General features: G+C 45.2%; 1 protein-coding gene across 1 annotated transcript in view; it reads right to left on the bottom strand.

Moving 5' to 3' along the window:
- Nucleotides 1-14499, bottom strand: part of LOC135043679 (vomeronasal type-2 receptor 26-like) — a 75672-nt gene extending 61173 nt beyond the window's left edge. Inside the window, exon 1 of the mRNA XM_063955145.1 lies at nt 14274-14499. Coding sequence (XP_063811215.1) covers nt 14274-14499 — 226 coding nt within the window. The remainder of the gene's footprint in view (nt 1-14273) is intronic.
- Nucleotides 14500-17121: the final 2622 nt, after the last annotated feature.

The following is a 17121-nucleotide window of genomic DNA, read 5'->3' as shown; positions in this document are numbered from 1 at the left end:
GTGCAAACATGGGTCCCCTTTCAGTTCGTGGTCGGGATACCGTTTTTTTATTTTTAACAAGTACGTGGATTAACCCTGGATTTGCCGAGGAGCCTGGATCCCTGGATCTCGTGAGTATAATTTATTCAACAGGTACCCTTGGATTCTACTGGACAAGAGGACCGACCTGCGTGGGGCCATAGGTAAGTATGTATGTATGTGTGTATGTAAGTAATAAAATTATACTTTCACGGTGTGTGTGTCTTGTCTTTTTTTGGGTATTTTTTTAGTAGTAGTACTACAGGTACCAGCGGGCCCGTTTTTCCGCCGCATGCTGGTACTTGTGGTTCTCCAAGTACCAGCATGCGGGGGAGGCTTGCTGGGACTTGTAGTACTGCTACTAAAAACAATATCTTTTATTTTACAACAAAGGCTATCAGCCCTCCCATCCGCAGCCCATTGGATGGGGGGGGACAGCCTCGGGCTTCACCCCTGGCCCTTGGGTGGCTGGGGGGGGGGACCCCTTGATTGAAGGGGTCCCCACTCCCCCAGGGTACCCCGGCCAGGGGTGACTAGTTGGATTTTTGATGCCACGGCCGCAGGGCACTATATAAAAGTGACCCCCGGCTGTGGCATTATCTGTCCAGCTAGTGGAGCCCGGTGCTGGTTTTAAAAATACGGGGGACCCCTACTCTTTTTGTCCCCCGTATTTTTGGGACCAGGACCAGGCGCAGAGCCCGATGCTGGTTGCTTAAATATGGGGGAACCCCTGTCATTTTTTTCCCCATATTTTTGCAACCAGGATCGGCTCAAAGAGCCCGAGGCTGGTTATGCTTAGGAGGGGGGACCCCACGCATTTTTTATTTTTATTTTACATTGTTTAATTAAATAAAAAAAAAATAAGAACCCCAGCACGGATCACACAGATCCGGCCGAGATTGATTGTAAAAAAAAACGGCAGTGTTTTGCTAATCACTGCCGTAAAAATAGGTAAAAAAAAACGAATGACATCGTCATCGGAAGAAAAGAAAAACCCGAATACGACAGCTTAGTAAATCCATCGTAATCAATTCAAAAAGTTGCAGTTTTACACTGTCGATGTCATTCGTGATTGAACTTTGACCTTTTTTCGGAAATTACGAATCTTAGTAAATTTACCCCAATGTGAGAGGCTGAAATCCAGGACTCTGACTTTAACTGTGGTGATAAGGTTTGCTACTCACTAGACTCCATTGTCTTATGCCAGTGCCGTAAGTATGCATTTTAACGCTGTGTGCAAGAAACGGCATTGGCAAAAAATATATATAGGGGCTTGGCTTCATGGGGAAGGGGTGTGGCCACAAAATAATACCAATTCATACTACGGTGCACAGTAGTCTCCATTATCATATTACGCTGCACAGTAGCACTACTACACCAGGTAGATCCCTTTTATACATTACGGCAGACAGCGTCCCCCTTTTACACATTACAGCAGACAGCACCCCCCTTTTTACACATTACAGCAGACAGCGTCCCCTTTTTAAACATTATGGTAGACAGCGTCCCCTTTTTACACATTACGGCAGACAGCGTCCCCTTTTTAAACATTACGGTAGACAGCGTCCCCTTTTTACACATTACGGAAGACAGCGTCCCCTTTTTTACACACTACGGCAGACAGCGTGCCCCTTTTTACTAGTGATGAGCGGGTTCGGTTCCTCGGAATCCGTGCCCACCCGAACTTCACCTTTTTTTTACACGGGTCCGAGCGACTCGGATCCTCCCGCCTTGCTCGGTTAACCCGAGCGCGCCCGAACGTCATCATGCCGCTGTCGGATTCTCGCCAGACTCGGATTCTATATAAGGAGCCGCGCGTCGCCGCCATTTTCACACGTGCATTGAGATTGATAGGGAGAGGACGTGGCTGGCGTCCTCTCCGTTGTATTAGAAAAAAAAAACTGAGTGACTTAGTTTTAATTGTGGGGAGGATTGGGGACGGGGAGCAGCTGTTAGGGAGTACAGTGCAGGGTTTTGAGTTTAATCCGTTGTTTCTCTGCCTGAAAAAAAACGCTCCACCATATCTGTGCTCACTCAGTGTGCTGCACTGCTGCATGATATATCTGTGCTGAGTGCACTGCTCACACTGCCTAATTGTGGGGACTGGGGAGCAGTTATAGCAGGAGTACAGTGCACAGTTTTGCTGACAGTGACCACCAGTCCAGTATACGTTTGTCTGCCTGAAAAACACTGTGGTGTTTTTTTTTTCTTTCTTCATGCTAGTTTGTTTAGCAGTCTGCTGACAGTGTCCACCAGGTCCGTTATACAGTATATTATATATATAATTAAGCACTAAGCAGCAGTACGGTAGGCCACGGCTGTACCTACCTCTGTGTCGTCACTCATCGTCCATAAGTATAAGTAATACTATACTATCCATCCATCTACATTGTATACCTGTGGTGTTTTTTTTTTCTTTCTTCATACTAGTTTAGCAGTCTGCTGACAGTGTCCACCAGGTCCGTTATACAGTATATTATATATAAAAGCACTAAGCAGCAGTACGGTAGGCAACGGCTGTACCTACCTCTGTGTCGTCACTCGTCGTCCATAAGTATAAGTAATACTATACTATCCATCCATCTACAGTGTATACCTGTGGTGTTTTTTTTTTCTTTCTTCATACTAGTTTAGCAGTCTGCTGACACTGTCCACCAGGTCCGTTATACAGTATATCATATATATAAGCACTAAGCAGCAGTACGGTAGGCCACGGCTGTACCTACCTCTGTGTCATCACTCGTCGTCCATAAGTATAAGTAATACTATATTATCCATCCATCTACATTGTATACCTGTGGTGTTTTTTTTTTCCTTTCTTCATACTAGTTTAGCAGTCTGCTGACACTGTCCACCAGGTCCGTTATACAGTATATCATATATATAAGCACTAAGCAGCAGTACGGTAGGCCACGGCTGTACCTACCTCTGTGTCGTCACTCGTCGTCCATAAGTATAAGTAATACTATACTATCCATCTACATTGTATACCTGTGGTGTTTTTTTTTTTTGCTTTCTTCATACTAGTTTAGCAGTCTGCTGACAGTGTCCACCAGGTCCGTTATACAGTATATTATATATATAAGCACTAAGCAGCAGTACGGTAGGCCACGGCTGTACCTACCTCTGTGTCGTCAGTGCACTCGTCGTCCATAAGTATAAGTAATACTATACTATCCATCCATCTACATTGTATACCTGTGGTGGCTTTTAGTTGTGCGCAAAATATGGAGGACACAAATGTGGAGGTTAAAAAAATAGGGAAAGATCAAGATCCACTTCCACCTCGTGCTGAAGCTGCTGCCACTAGTCATGGCCGAGACGATGAAATGCCATCAACGTCGTCTGCCAAGGCCGATGCCCAATGTCATAGTATAGAGCAGGTAAAATCCAAAACACAAAAGATAAGTAAAAAAATGACCCAAAATCAAAATTAAAAGCGTCTGAGGAGAAGCGTAAACTTGCCAATATGCCATTTACAACACGGAGTGACAAGGAACGGCTGAGGCCCTGGCCTATGTTCATGGCTAGTGGTTCAGCTTCACATGAGGATGGAAGCACTCATCCTCTCGCTAGAAAAAAGAAAAGACTTGCGGCAAAAGCACAGCAAAGAACTGTGCGTTCTTCGAAATCCCAAATCCCAAAGGAGAGTCCAATTGTGTCGGTTGCGATGCCTGACCTTCCCAACACTGGACGGGAAGAGCTTGCGCCTTCCACCATTTGCACGCCCCCTGCAAGTGTTGAAAGGAGCACCCGCAGTCCAGTTCCTGATAGTGAAATTGAAGATGTCAGTGTTGAAGTACACCAGGATGAGGATATGGGTGTTGCTTGGGCTGGGGAGGAAATTGACAAGGAGGATTCTGATGGTGAGGTGGTTTGTTTAAGTCAGGCACCCGGGGAGACACCTGTTGTCCGTGGGAGGAATATGGCCATTGACATGCCTGGTGAAAATACCAAAAAAATCAGCTCTTCAGTGTGGAAGTATTTCAACAGAAATGCGCACAACAGGTGTCAAGCCGTGTGTTGCTTTTGTCAAGCTGTAATAAGTAGGGGTAAGGTCGTTAACCACCTCGGAACATCCTCCCTTATACGTCACCTGCAGCGCATTCATAATAAGTCAGTGACAAGTTCAAAAACTTTGGGCGACAGCGGAAGCAGTCCACTGACCAGTAAATCCCTTCCTCTTGTAACCAAGCTCGCGCAAACCACACCACCAACTCCCTCAGTGTCAATTTCCTCCTTACCCAGGAAAGCCAATAGTCCTGCAGGCCATGTAACTGGCAAGTCTGACGAGTCCTCTCCTGCCTGGGATTCCTCCGATGCATCCTTGAGTGTAATGCCTACTGCTGCTGGCGCTGCTGTTGTTGCTGCTGGGAGTCGATCGTCATCCCAGAGGGGAAGTCGGAAGACCACTTGTACTACTTCCAGTAAGCAATTGACTGTCCAACAGTCCTTTGCGAGGAAGATGAAATATCACAGCAGTCATCCTGCTGCAAAGCGGATAACTGAGGCCTTGACAACTATGTTGGTGTTAGACAAGCGTCCGGTATCCGCCGTTAGTTCACAGGTAACTAGACAATTTATTGAGGCAGTGTGCCCCCGTTACCAAATACCATCTAGGTTCCACTTCTCTAGGCAGGCGATACCGAGAATGTACACGGACGTCAGAAAAAGACTCACCAGTGTCCTAAAAAATGCAGTTGTACCCAATGTCCACTTAACCACGGACATGTGGACAAGTGGAGCAGGGCAGACTCAGGACTACATGACTGTGACAGCCCACTGGGTAGATGTATTGCCTCCCGCTGCAAGAACAGCAGCGGCGGCACCAGTAGCAGGATCTCGCAAACGCCAACTCGTTCCTAGGCAGGCTACGCTTTGTATCACCGCTTTCCAGTATACGCAAACAGCTGAAAACCTCTTACGACAACTGAGGAAGATCATCGCAGAATGGCTTACCCCAATTGAACTCTCCTGGGGATTTGTGACATCGGACAACGCCAGCAATATTGTGCGCGCATTACATCTGGGCAAATTCCAGCACGTCCCATGTTTTGCACATACCTTGAATTTGGTGGTGCAGAATTATTTAAAAAACGACAGGGGCGTGCAAGAGATGCTGTCGGTGGCCAGAAGAATTGCGGGCCACTTTTGGCGTGCAGGCACCGCGTACAGAAGACTGGAGCACCACCAAAAAAACCTGAACCTGCCCTGCCATCATCTGAAGCAAGAGGTGGTAACGAGGTGGAATTCAACCCTCTATATGCTTCAGAGGATGGAGGAGCAGCAAAAGACCATTCAAGCCTATACATCTGCCCACGATATAGGCAAAGGAGGTGGAATGCACCTGTCTCAAGCGCAGTGGAGAATGATTTCAACGTTGTGCAAGGTTCTGCTGCCCTTTGAACTTGCCACACGTGAAGTCAGTTCAGACACTGCCAGCCTGAGTCAGGTCATTCCCCTCATCAGGCTTTTGCAGAAGAAGCTGGAGGCATTGAAGGAGGAGCTAAAACAGAGCGATTCCGCTAGGCATGTGGGACTTGTGGATGGAGCCCTTCATTCGCTTAACAAGGATTCACGTGCGGTCAATCTGTTGAAATTAGAGCACTACATTTTGGCCACCGTGCTCGATCCTAGATTTAAAACCTACGTTGGATCTCTCTTTCCGGCAGACACAAGTCTGCAGGGGTTCAAAGAACTGCTGGTGAGAAAATTGTCAAGTCAAGCGGAACGCGACCTGTCAACATCTCCTCCTTCACATTCTCCCGCAACTGGGGGTGCGAGGAAAAGGCTACGAATTCCGAGCCCACCCGCTGGCGGTGATGCAGGGCAGTCTGGAGCGACTGCTGATGCTGACATCTGGTCCGGACTGAAGGACCTGCCAACGATTACTGACATGTCGTCTACTGTCACTGCATATGATTCTCTCACCATTGAAAGAATGGTGGAGGATTATATGAGTGACCGCATCCAAGTAGGCACGTCAGACAGTCCGTACGTATACTGGCAGGGAAAATAGGCAATTTGGAGGCCCTTGCACAAACTGGCTTTATTCTACTTAAGTTGCCCTCTCTCCAGTGTGTACTCCGAAAGAGTGTTTAGTGCCGCCGCTCACCTTGTCAGCAATCGGCGTACGAGGTTACTTCCAGAAAATGTGGAGAAGATGATGTTCATTAAAATGAATTATAATCAATTACTCCATGGAGACATTCACCAGCAGCAATTGCCTCCAGAAAGTACACGGGGATCTGAGATGGTGGATTCCAGTGGGGACGAATTAATAATCTGTGAGGAGGGGGATGTACACAGTGAAAGGGGTGATGAATCGGACGATGATGATGAGGTGGACATCTTGCCTCTGTAGAGCCAGTTTGTGCAAGTAGAGATTGATTGCTTCTTTTTTGGGGGGGGCCCAAACCAACATGTCATTTCAGTCACAGTCGTGTGGCAGACCCTGTCGCTGAAAAGATGGGTTGGTTAAAGTGTGCATGTCCTGTTTATACAACATAAGGGTGGGTGGGAGGGCCCAAGGACAATTCCATCTTGCACCTCTTTTTTCTTTCATTTTTCTTTGCGTCATGTGCTGTTTGGGGAGTATTTTTTGGAAGGGCCATCCTGCCTGACACTGCAGTGCCACTCCTAGATGGGCCAGGTGTTTGTGTCGGCCACTAGGGTCGCTTAGCTTACTCACACAGCTACCTCATTGCGCCTCTTTTTTTCTTTGCGTCATGTGCTGTTTGGGGAGTAGTTTTGGAAGGGCCATCCTGCCTGACACTGCAGTGCCACTCCTAGATGGGCCAGGTGTTTGTGTCGGCCACTAGGGTCACTTAGCTTACTCACACAGCTACCTCATTGCGCCTCTTTTTTTCTTTGCGTCATGTGCTGTTTGGGGAGTAGTTTTTGGAAGGGCCATCCTGCCTGACACTGCAGTGCCACTCCTAGATGGGCCAGGTGTTTGTGTCGGCCACTAGGGTCGCTTAGCTTACTCACACAGCTACCTCATTGCGCCTCTTTTTTTCTTTGCGTCATGTGCTGTTTGGGGAGTAGTTTTTGGAAGGGCCATCCTGCGTGACACTGCAGTGCCACTCCCAGATGGGCCTGGTGTTTGTGTCGGCCACTAGGGTCGCTTAGCTTACTCACACAGCTACCTCATTGCGCCTCTTTTTTTCTTTGCGTCATGTGCTGTTTGGGGAGTAGTTTTTGGAAGGGCCATCCTACCTGACACTGCAGTGCCACTCCTAGATGGGCCAGGTGTTTGTGTCGGCCACTTGGGTCGCTTAGCTTAGCCATCCAGCGATCTCGGTGCAAATTTTAGGACTAACAATAATATTGTGAGGTGTTCAGAATAGACTGAAAATGAGTGGAAATTATGGTTATTGAGGTTATTAATACTATGGGATCAAAATGACCCCCAAATTCTATGATTTAAGCTGTTTTTTATGGTTTTTTGGAAAAAACACCCGAATCCAAAACACACCCGAATCCGACAAAAAAAATTCGGTGAGGTTTTGCCAAAACGCGGTCGAACCCAAAACACGACCACGGAACCGAACCCAAAACCAAAACACAAAACCCGAAAAATTTCAGGTGCACATCCCTACTTTTTACACATTACGGTAGACAGTTCCCTTTTTACACATTACGGCAGACAGCGTCCCATATTTTACACATTATGGCAGACAGCATCCCCTTTTTTTACACATTATATTGCGCTCACTTAACTCACCAGTCTCCAGAGCTGTCCTGCTGCCTCTTCCTTGTTTCCTGTCTCCCCATTCTCTCTGCATCGCAGCAGTGTACTCTCCATCGTCAGCACTGCCTGCTCTCCTCTACTGCAGACAGCGATATCCTGTGCCCACTGCCCAGAGCCGGATTAAGGCTATAGGGGGCCCGGCGCACTTCAGACTAAGAGGCAGGCAGATGAATTAGATATATATATACAGGTTGAGTATCCCATATCCAAATATTCCGAAATACGGAATATTCCGAAATACGGACTTTTTTGAGTGAGAGCGAAATAGTGAAACCTTTGTTTTTTGATGGCTCAATGTACACAAACTTTGTTTAATACACAAAGTTATTAAAAATATTGTATTAAATGACCTTCAGGCTGTGTGTATAAGGTGTATATGAAACATAAATGAATTGCGTGAATGCAGACACACTTTGTTTAATGCACAAAATTATAAAAAATATTGGCTAAAATGACCTTCAGGTTGTGTGTATAATGTGTATATGAAACATAAATGCATTCTGTGCTTAGATTTAGGTCCCATCACCATGATATCTCATTATGGTATGCAATTATTCCAAAATACGAAAAAATCCGATATCCAAAATACCTCTGGTCCCAAGCATTTTGGATAAGAGATACTGTACCTGTATATATATATAGTGATCGGAGTGGGAATTTTGAAGTGAGGGTATGGAAATTTAAAGGGGTACAGGTTCCACTCTGGTGTGTACTGTTGCGCACGTCAAAGGCACGTGCGCTGAAAAAGGGGCATGTCCTTAAGAGTCACTGGATGAGAGGGAGTACACATGGTGGAAGAAAGACGGAGGGGGGTGGGGGCATTGGGTGGGAGGAGGACATAATAGGGAGAGGGACAGAAGAAGGGAGGGATGCTGGGTGGAAGAGGATCATATTGGGGATTGGGACACTGCGTGGGAGAGGGTTGCAGGGTGGGAGAGGGGCACCAGGTGAGAGGGAGAGTGCAGTGTGGGAGAGGACGCAGGGTGAGAAGGGTATGTGTAGGGTGAGAGGGGGGTGTACAGGGTGAGAAGGGGGTGTACAGGGTGAGAGAGGACGCAGGGTGGGAGGGGACGCAGGGTGAGAGGGGGGAGCACAGGGTGATAGAGGATGCAAGGTTAGAGGGATTCATACAGGGTGAGAGAGGATGCAGGGTGAGAGGGGGATTTACAGGGTGAGAGGTGGGTGTACAGGGTGAGAGAGGACACTCGGTAAGAAGGGGTTGTGCAGGGTGAGAGTGGGTTGTGCAGGGTGAGAGTGGGTTGTGCATGGTGAGAGTGGGGTGTACAGGGGTAGAGGGGGTGTACAGGGTGAGAGTGGGCTGTGCAGGGTGGGCGAGGAACATAGACATACGTATTGATAAAGCTGAATTTTTATCTTATATAATATCCTTTAAGAGGTCTAAGAACACTGTACGCTATCTACGTAAGAAGTACCGTAAGGGTACGCAAGTTGCGTAGCGATCGCTCAGCCGTAGTCGAGACGCTCAAGCGTCACGTTCGCTTACAGCTTAGTGATCACAGGCAGGCACGCTATTGGCTGCCGACTAACGTAATGATTAGCTATAGCGTAGCGGACGCTCGGGACCACGAGGAGATCACCAGCGATGCAGACGCTCACAACGTTAAACCTTTATATCTATACCTTCAGCAATGAAATACACAGTAAACCTTAGTGTGGAGACAATGTGTAAGTGCAACCTTGTGTAACCTGATTACCTACAAAGCTGCTTGAGCGTCACCGACGCTCAGAGAATACTTAACACTATAAAGAATACACAGATACCTGGCTTAGGGTCCGAAACCTATTATATGTATTATGACTATTACTTGCAAAAAGAATCACAGTACAAAGCATACACTACAGTATAACATAAACCAACTAACCAGATAACTGCACAGGAAATATAATACAATACAATATACTTAAAGGAATATACGAGAGAGAGAGAGAGAGAGAGAAAAGAGAGAGAGAGAAGAGAGAGAGAGAAGACGGCTCACAGTAAGACAATATGATTACGGAGAAAACTTACGCACAAGGGGAAACGATCGCAAGCGCCTCTGGACATCCAGCTTCCCGATTATCAGCAATGAGAACCGTTTGAAGAGAAGTGTAAGCTGGATGCCACAGGCCCGTCTTTTATGCTCCACACACAATGCAATCTAATGGTCCCTACAATCTTATCGTCCATTGGACACAGGAATTCGGCTTCGCATTATAACAAAAGGTCATAGGTTGTTTCATACAGGTGGGCTGTGACTGTTTCCAACTGTTCAGGTGGGTGGGAAACTAGGTTTCCCGCCGCATGATTAAGTAAGAACAAATAATAGTAAATGAACATAAACTTCTTATGTTCATAACTATTCGCACGAGCGATTGATCCGCTCCAAACCAACACCGGAATATTGCTATTTAAATACTCTTCCGATGGGTACCAAACACTGCCGTATGACTCCTGTTAGACCCTTCGTACAATGCAAAGAGGGATTCCTCCGTTCAGGGACATTCTATATTAACCAAACTTTCAGAATATATCAAAGGGACCATGATCTATAAACTACATTAATTGTGAAAATATGTAACGATTGGGTCGCACGCTACGACTACATACTCTTTACCGTAAATACGCATACCGAGTGCGAGCGGGTGCACGCAACAACGGGTATGCGCTATCACGGGAAAGCACACGCATGCGCAGCGCGGACCAGTGTGAGGTGCAAATATGGCAGCGTGTATAGGGATATTTTTCTGACTTTGACAGTCCACCCTTTGGCAGTCAATAATAACTGCCACCTTCTAAAACATTTCAAAAGGAGAAAAATATATGTCAGGGGTTAATTCATTTCCATGGTTGGGTAGGGGAGGAGAGAGGAGTAGGTGTGAGGAGGGTATGACCTAGTGAGATAGCAGAAGCATGTGTGTATGAGTCCATGTTTGGGGGGTCATGTATCATCGTGCCGTACGTGTTGTAAATCAAGCTTCGAGGTATTGCGAAGTATACATTTGAATTCCTTCTCATCCCGTATTAAGGGTCTGTGGATGGGCTGTCAAACTCTACCGAGCTCATTTCGGCTTTCAGTTGTAACAAAATGGGGAAGCACATTTTAGTTGATGATACATGAATAGGGGAGGTATGTGGTTGCTGATATCTGTGCCTGTATTTCCTATCGACTATGTGTGTCATTACCTGAGGGTTGTAGAGATGAAGATATAAACACTTATGGAAAATGCAGTGGTATTCTATGTCAGGTTAATGTACATCTGTCGGTCGAAGTTTTGTTCGGTATCAGTTGAAAGTCGTCTTCTTTGCGCTGTTTTGCTCATTAGGCGTGAGCAATAAGCTTTGTCAATGCCATCAGATTTACAAAAAATGTTGGGCTAGCGTAAGTTTAAGAATTCTAGGGAAACTGGGGATCCATGGCAAAGTTCATCAAATGTCCGTTTCTCAAGTGGTCAAAACTTCTTCTTTGGTCAATCCGTTGTCTGTATAGCGTCTCGTCAACTTCCTCGTCCAAGGGGGTCTTTTTATCTTGGAGAAAAGCAGAAAAACAGGTGAAAGAAACGGACCGTATAATCGCATTTTCATCACCTCATTGTTTCTATCGTTGGGTCGTAAATCAAATCCAGGTTAATTACAGTTTCCTCACTCCTCAAACTCATCACTCTGGTACTTTGTTTGCACCTCATTAAAGCCTGCCCGCATCTAAATATCAATCCAATCGATATAACGACACCTAAGATACATAGGAGAAACTTCCCAACATCCATTATGACTCCTTGAGCCCAGTCTCCTAAACCAGAGAACCAATTTCGCGGGTTCAACCATGACACCCAACCAGTCAGCTCATTACCCACAGCAGCAAGAGTGAGATTGTGTTTTCGGCGAAATTCCCACTTTAATTGGAGAATATCGTCCATCTTTTGGTCTATGACCTCTACCGGATCCTCGGTGCTATTCGTGATATACGTGCAACACTTCACGCCGTACTGTGTTGCCAATGTAACACAATATCCGCCTGTCACTGCTGTGAGGTAATTAAGAACCATTCTATGCTGTACCAGTTCTGTTTTATAGGCTTGAAGTTCTCTTCCAGTGTATCTAAACGTGTCATCATACATTTCAGTGATATTATCTAACAAATTGGCGAGTGCGGAAATGTATCTATAATTCATCACTCCTCGAGCGGTGCGAGTGAAATCTAACGCCACCAGAACCTGAATCCCGGTGGATTCATGGATCAGATCAGAGGCCGGATGCTCTAACCTTTCTGACAGTTGTCTTTTAACAAGGTGCTCGTAATGAGTGTGAGTATAAGGAGCTTGGGCACCACGGTGTATGTCTTTCATTTTGTCATGTGTTACAGTCATCACTTCAGGCAATACTTTTCCAATATAACACAATCCTTCAGAGTTTGGGGCAAGCCACTTGTACGCCTTTCTCCCGCATATGAAATATGCATCATCGGGGAGAACATATGGGACGGAGAAGGACATTACCATATTACACACCTTCCAGGTGAAATCTCCTAACCCTAATTCTTCCATCTGCTTAATACATGTATCAGGTTGTACGATATGTGCACAGTATCCTGGTGATACTTCTCCAACTCTAGTAATCCTATTTCCTAAGGTATATCTATACCTGAAAGATTTTCCTCTACTGGCTATGTGGCGTACAAGCTCTGTATCTGTAGGCATTCTATCTGCTCTGTGTGAAAAGGTCATGGTGTGGTCACTCCATGACACTTCCCAATTTCCCGGCTTTCTGGGATTGGAGATGTTAAAACATAATAGGGACCTATCCACGTGGTATTGGTGGAGCTTCAAACTAGGAGGGCTGGAGATATTAAACCTCCGGTCCACCGGTCTCCCACCATCTAACTCAAGTACCTCCCCTATCGTTAAAGGAAATGGTACTAGCCCTGATTTGCTATGACCCTGAGGTACTTGAGAGCATACCCAACAATCTGTTTTATTTAACACGCTACCCACTAAGGAGTGATAGTCACTCAATGGATGCTGGTCCATATGGTTATTAAAACTGGATTGGCATTATTGTTACAGAGCCTACAGATACGGTCTTTCTTCTTAAACTAACAATCCTTCAAAATGTTTACAAATAACATGGTTGTTAGATCGTGCCCGGTACTTGCCTTTGCTTGGTGATTGGGTTGCTATGGGAAATTTACACCTCCGTCTCAGTCATTAGAACCTTTCTGGATCCTTCCTCGACCTCACTGGTACTCTCACCGAAACAGACTGCTCTGGTCAACATCAGGGTCGACAGGAAGATCCATATCACAGTCTCTTGGGGCAAGTCCATCTTACAGGAGGAGAAAAGAAGAAATTTGTAAAGGGGGGTATAAGAAAATCAGTTTGAGGGGGAGAGAACTTGTTACGATAATAAGTTCTCTCGTCTTGTTGTTCTTCTTGTTCTGCTGTCCTCTCGAAGGTGCTGTCTCTCAGTCTTCAAAATGAACATTCTGGTGATGCAATATTCCTTCCTAAGCAGCGATCTTTCTGTAAGGAGCAAAAATCTGGCATTACCATTGGTCCAACTGAGGGGTGCCATACCATCTTCAAACCATGAAAACATGAGTGAGAAGAGAGAGAAAATAAAAAAACAAAAGAGACAGAGAACAATTCATGTGCATATATACATTACATAATTCGACAATAACCATCAATAAGAGAAGAGAAACAAAGCATTTTTAAACATTGTCAACATTAAGAAAACATTGTCAGCATTAGAAAAACATTGTCAGACTTATTAGGCTGTCATATCTACGTGTCTAATGGTCTCCTTGAGCAGTCCCTCCCCACCAGCACCTGCATTACTCCACTGTCTGTATCTGGCCAGAAATACATTGTGGCGTATAGGTCATGCTGGGGTTTGGTAGACTTCTGCAAGGACCAAGTGGATATGCAATGTGTGAATTCTTACCAATAATCGTCAGAGATGGGGATAGAGAGAGAGAAAAAAAAACATTTTTCACAAATACATTTACAACGTTTCACCTGGTCATTCCTGTGTCTTCAGTGAATGGCCTCCCATTTTATTAACCGTTACCTCAGGCTTACCTCCAGTCTTAATGATCACCTTTCTTGACTACTTACCATGGGTGTGGCTCAAAATCCTCACTATATGATCCTTGATTATAATGGTGTGTGTTGTAATTTTGCTCATTTCTTGGTCTAGGGGGTCTAACTTTATGTGAGTTATTACAGTTGCTGGCGTAATACCCTTCTCTTCTACAATGGTAACAAACCCTTGGCTTTCTCCAAGTGTCAGTGAACTGGGGTCTTGGCTGATTTGATGCCTCTTCAAACGCTTGGATGCTCATCACCCTCAACCGCTTTCCCTGTATCTCCCTGCTTCTTTGGGTATTATGGTTATGTTGTTGTCTAGGGGGTGCATATACCTTGTGTGTGCTTCTAGGCCTGCAATCTCTTGCATAATGACCTTCCTCCTGGCAGTTATAACACCTAGTCACCTTTGACTTACCCACAGGGACCTGAGGCTCCTTTGCTTCCCCGTGCTTGCTGATGTTCTGCTCATGATTAATGATGGCCTCTCTTAATGCGGCCACCGAGATATCTTTCCAGTCTGGGTTGGTGGTCTGTACCCTTATTCTTAATTCATCATTTAAACCATTTATTAATGCTTTACCCACTATTCCTTTATATTGTGCATTTGTCTTGATGTCTGTGATCCCAGTGTTTCTAGCCATTATTTGCAGTGTTCGATTGAAATAATGAGAAATACTTTCCCCTTCCCTTTGTCTTATGGAGAAGATTATGTTCCACTCGCCAATGGTTGGAAAATATACTTCTAACTGTTGGTTGATCTGCTTAATACATTCCTGATTGTGTTCCTCCGTACAAGGTGCCTCCGTGTCTAATTTACAATCAGCAATAAATTTCGCAGGGTCAACACTGGAGGGCAAACATACCCTCAGCACTGTCCGCCAATCTTTGTTGGTGGGTTCTGTGGAGTTTCCTAGTTCTTTAACAAATCTCTGACATGCTGCTAGATTTTTCCTAGGATCAGGAAATTCAGACATAATTGATCTCAATTCGGTCCGGGACCAGAGACAGCGCATTGTACTGTCCTTGACGGGAATGATTCTCTGATCGTCAGTCTTCCCATTGGGGACTGCAATCACCCTGACCGGATCAAACTCAGCTACATCATCTTGTGTTGGTCTTACAATATGTGGTACATCTGTAGGTGCGTGATATGAAACATTGTACGTACCTGTGGACACGACCTCACCTGACCCTCCGTTAGGGGGTTTGATTATTGCCTTTACCAATTTGGTCGCGTCCACCTGGATGTCTTGTGTGATGGTTGTTGGAAGGGGTGCCGACATCGTTCTGGACTCCCTTTCTTGTTGGTATTCCTGAGGGAAGTTTGACATGGGGTGCAACTTGCATAGGTTAATAGTTGTACATTCAACAGTATTACAATAATCATTGTTACATTTATTACACTTATTCTTATTATCTATACTACAGTTGCTAAGAGCGTTTTTATTGTTCACCCTTGTGCTTTTCTCCGCAACCACAATCCCCTCCATCGCCATGTCTCTCTTCTCAAGATAAGAGTCAGATAAGTCAATTAAATCTCTTTGTAATTCACCTTCCTGCTGCCATAACTGAAAATAATCATAATGTTTGCTTCGTCTCTTTGCTGGTTTTATGAGACATATCCTCCTCCTTAAATTTTGTAACACTTTTGGGCTAAAGCTGCCTATATTTGGGAACTTCTCCCCATCATGTACAGTCATTCTTTCCCATTCATCACATAAAACCTCTGTGTGACTTCCATATTTCTCACACATTACATACCTGGCCGATCCTACTGGACGGTTTACAGGGTCAACCCGAACCGAGGTTGATCGCCCCCTTCCTGAACAACTGGCCCCCATAACCTGCAGGCGTCCGCTTGCTCTACCTCTGATCTCTATATCAGGGTCTTCAGCGAACCCTTACAGAAAACCAAATTATTCACGATAGGTAGGCGGTGAAGTTTACCGAGCACCTCACTCGCTCGCCCACGCCGACCAATACGACCTGATCACACCGATATGGTGCTGGCGTACTCGACACAGGGCACCTATAAAAACCTTTGTTTTACTGGAACATGCGAGGGTTATCCGAAGAACACTTACTCTTTCCAGTAAAGGTGGGGTTGTTGGATAATTCCTGAGTGACCAGCGAACTTCCCTTCTCAAAAATAAAAAATTACACAAATCACGTCAGAATGTACAAATAGCGTTTGTGACCCCTTTACTCTAATGGTACTAGGTCAGATTACTAACTACTGTACACAATTACGTGCGGTCCAGTCGTTCAGTACACAAACAACTAAACTTATGTACGGAAAGACCAATGGAATCGAAAATTGCGGCTGCGAATTCCTTCAGCGAGCTTGTATGGCCTATATGGGTGTTGCACCAACCCTTTTTGGTGTTGTGCCTGTGGACTGTATAGCGGACTTCCTTGTTTACTGTACCTGGACCTGTTGGTCTACTATGACCTCCTGGTCTTGTTTCTATACGACCTCCTGGTCTTGTTTCTATACGACCTCCTGGTCTTGTTTCTATACGACCTCCTGGTCTGACCTTCTATACTAGTCCGCTATACTCTAATGCTCAAATGTTGTGTTTAACCAAGGATGCCTCCCTAGCCACCGTGCATGTCACTTACACGTATGTTCCTCACGAGTACTCGGTGATTTCTTTTGGTTCAACCTCCAAATTGTATAAATGTAAAAAAAAAACACTCACTCATCACATGTACACTTTTGCTTCTATTTCTATTTCTATTTCTGCGCAGAAATTTTTCCTTTAGCCCAGCTGTGTTACCAATTAGGAGCAGGATCTGTTAATTAAATTTCGGACACCAAAAATAGACTTGCGTTATTTATCGCCTGTTGCGCTATTTACCGCTTTGCGTTACTTATCGCGTTGCGTTAAAAATCAACTTTATCGTGACTTGAGCTACGTGGGCGTAACCGGACGCTCCGTTGCGTAATGTACGCTGCGTGCGTCTGCCTTTGGATTGCGTACACAAGTCTTTTGTTAGGGACACGTGTACGCAAAGCAAACGATCCACCGTAACACAATTTATACTTTTATCAACGTAGATGATCCCTGATCATCTACCACACACCACACTGACTTCGCCCTATCTCCCAGGCAAAACTGTGTGTTTGTCTACACTTTAACTATGTTACCTCTATTCTTAAACTATGAAATAACAGCAAATCTCTTTTAGCACTTTTATCAACTATAAAACTGGCAGACAGGATAGTGATATACGAAAAATGAAAAAGAAATGCAGATATA

The sequence above is a fragment of the Pseudophryne corroboree genome, unplaced genomic scaffold, assembly GCF_028390025.1.
Source record: "Pseudophryne corroboree isolate aPseCor3 unplaced genomic scaffold, aPseCor3.hap2 scaffold_874, whole genome shotgun sequence".
NCBI lineage: Eukaryota > Metazoa > Chordata > Amphibia > Anura > Myobatrachidae > Pseudophryne > Pseudophryne corroboree.
The sequence above is the reverse complement of the archived record's forward strand: the minus strand, read 5'-3'. Positions and strand labels throughout refer to the sequence as shown.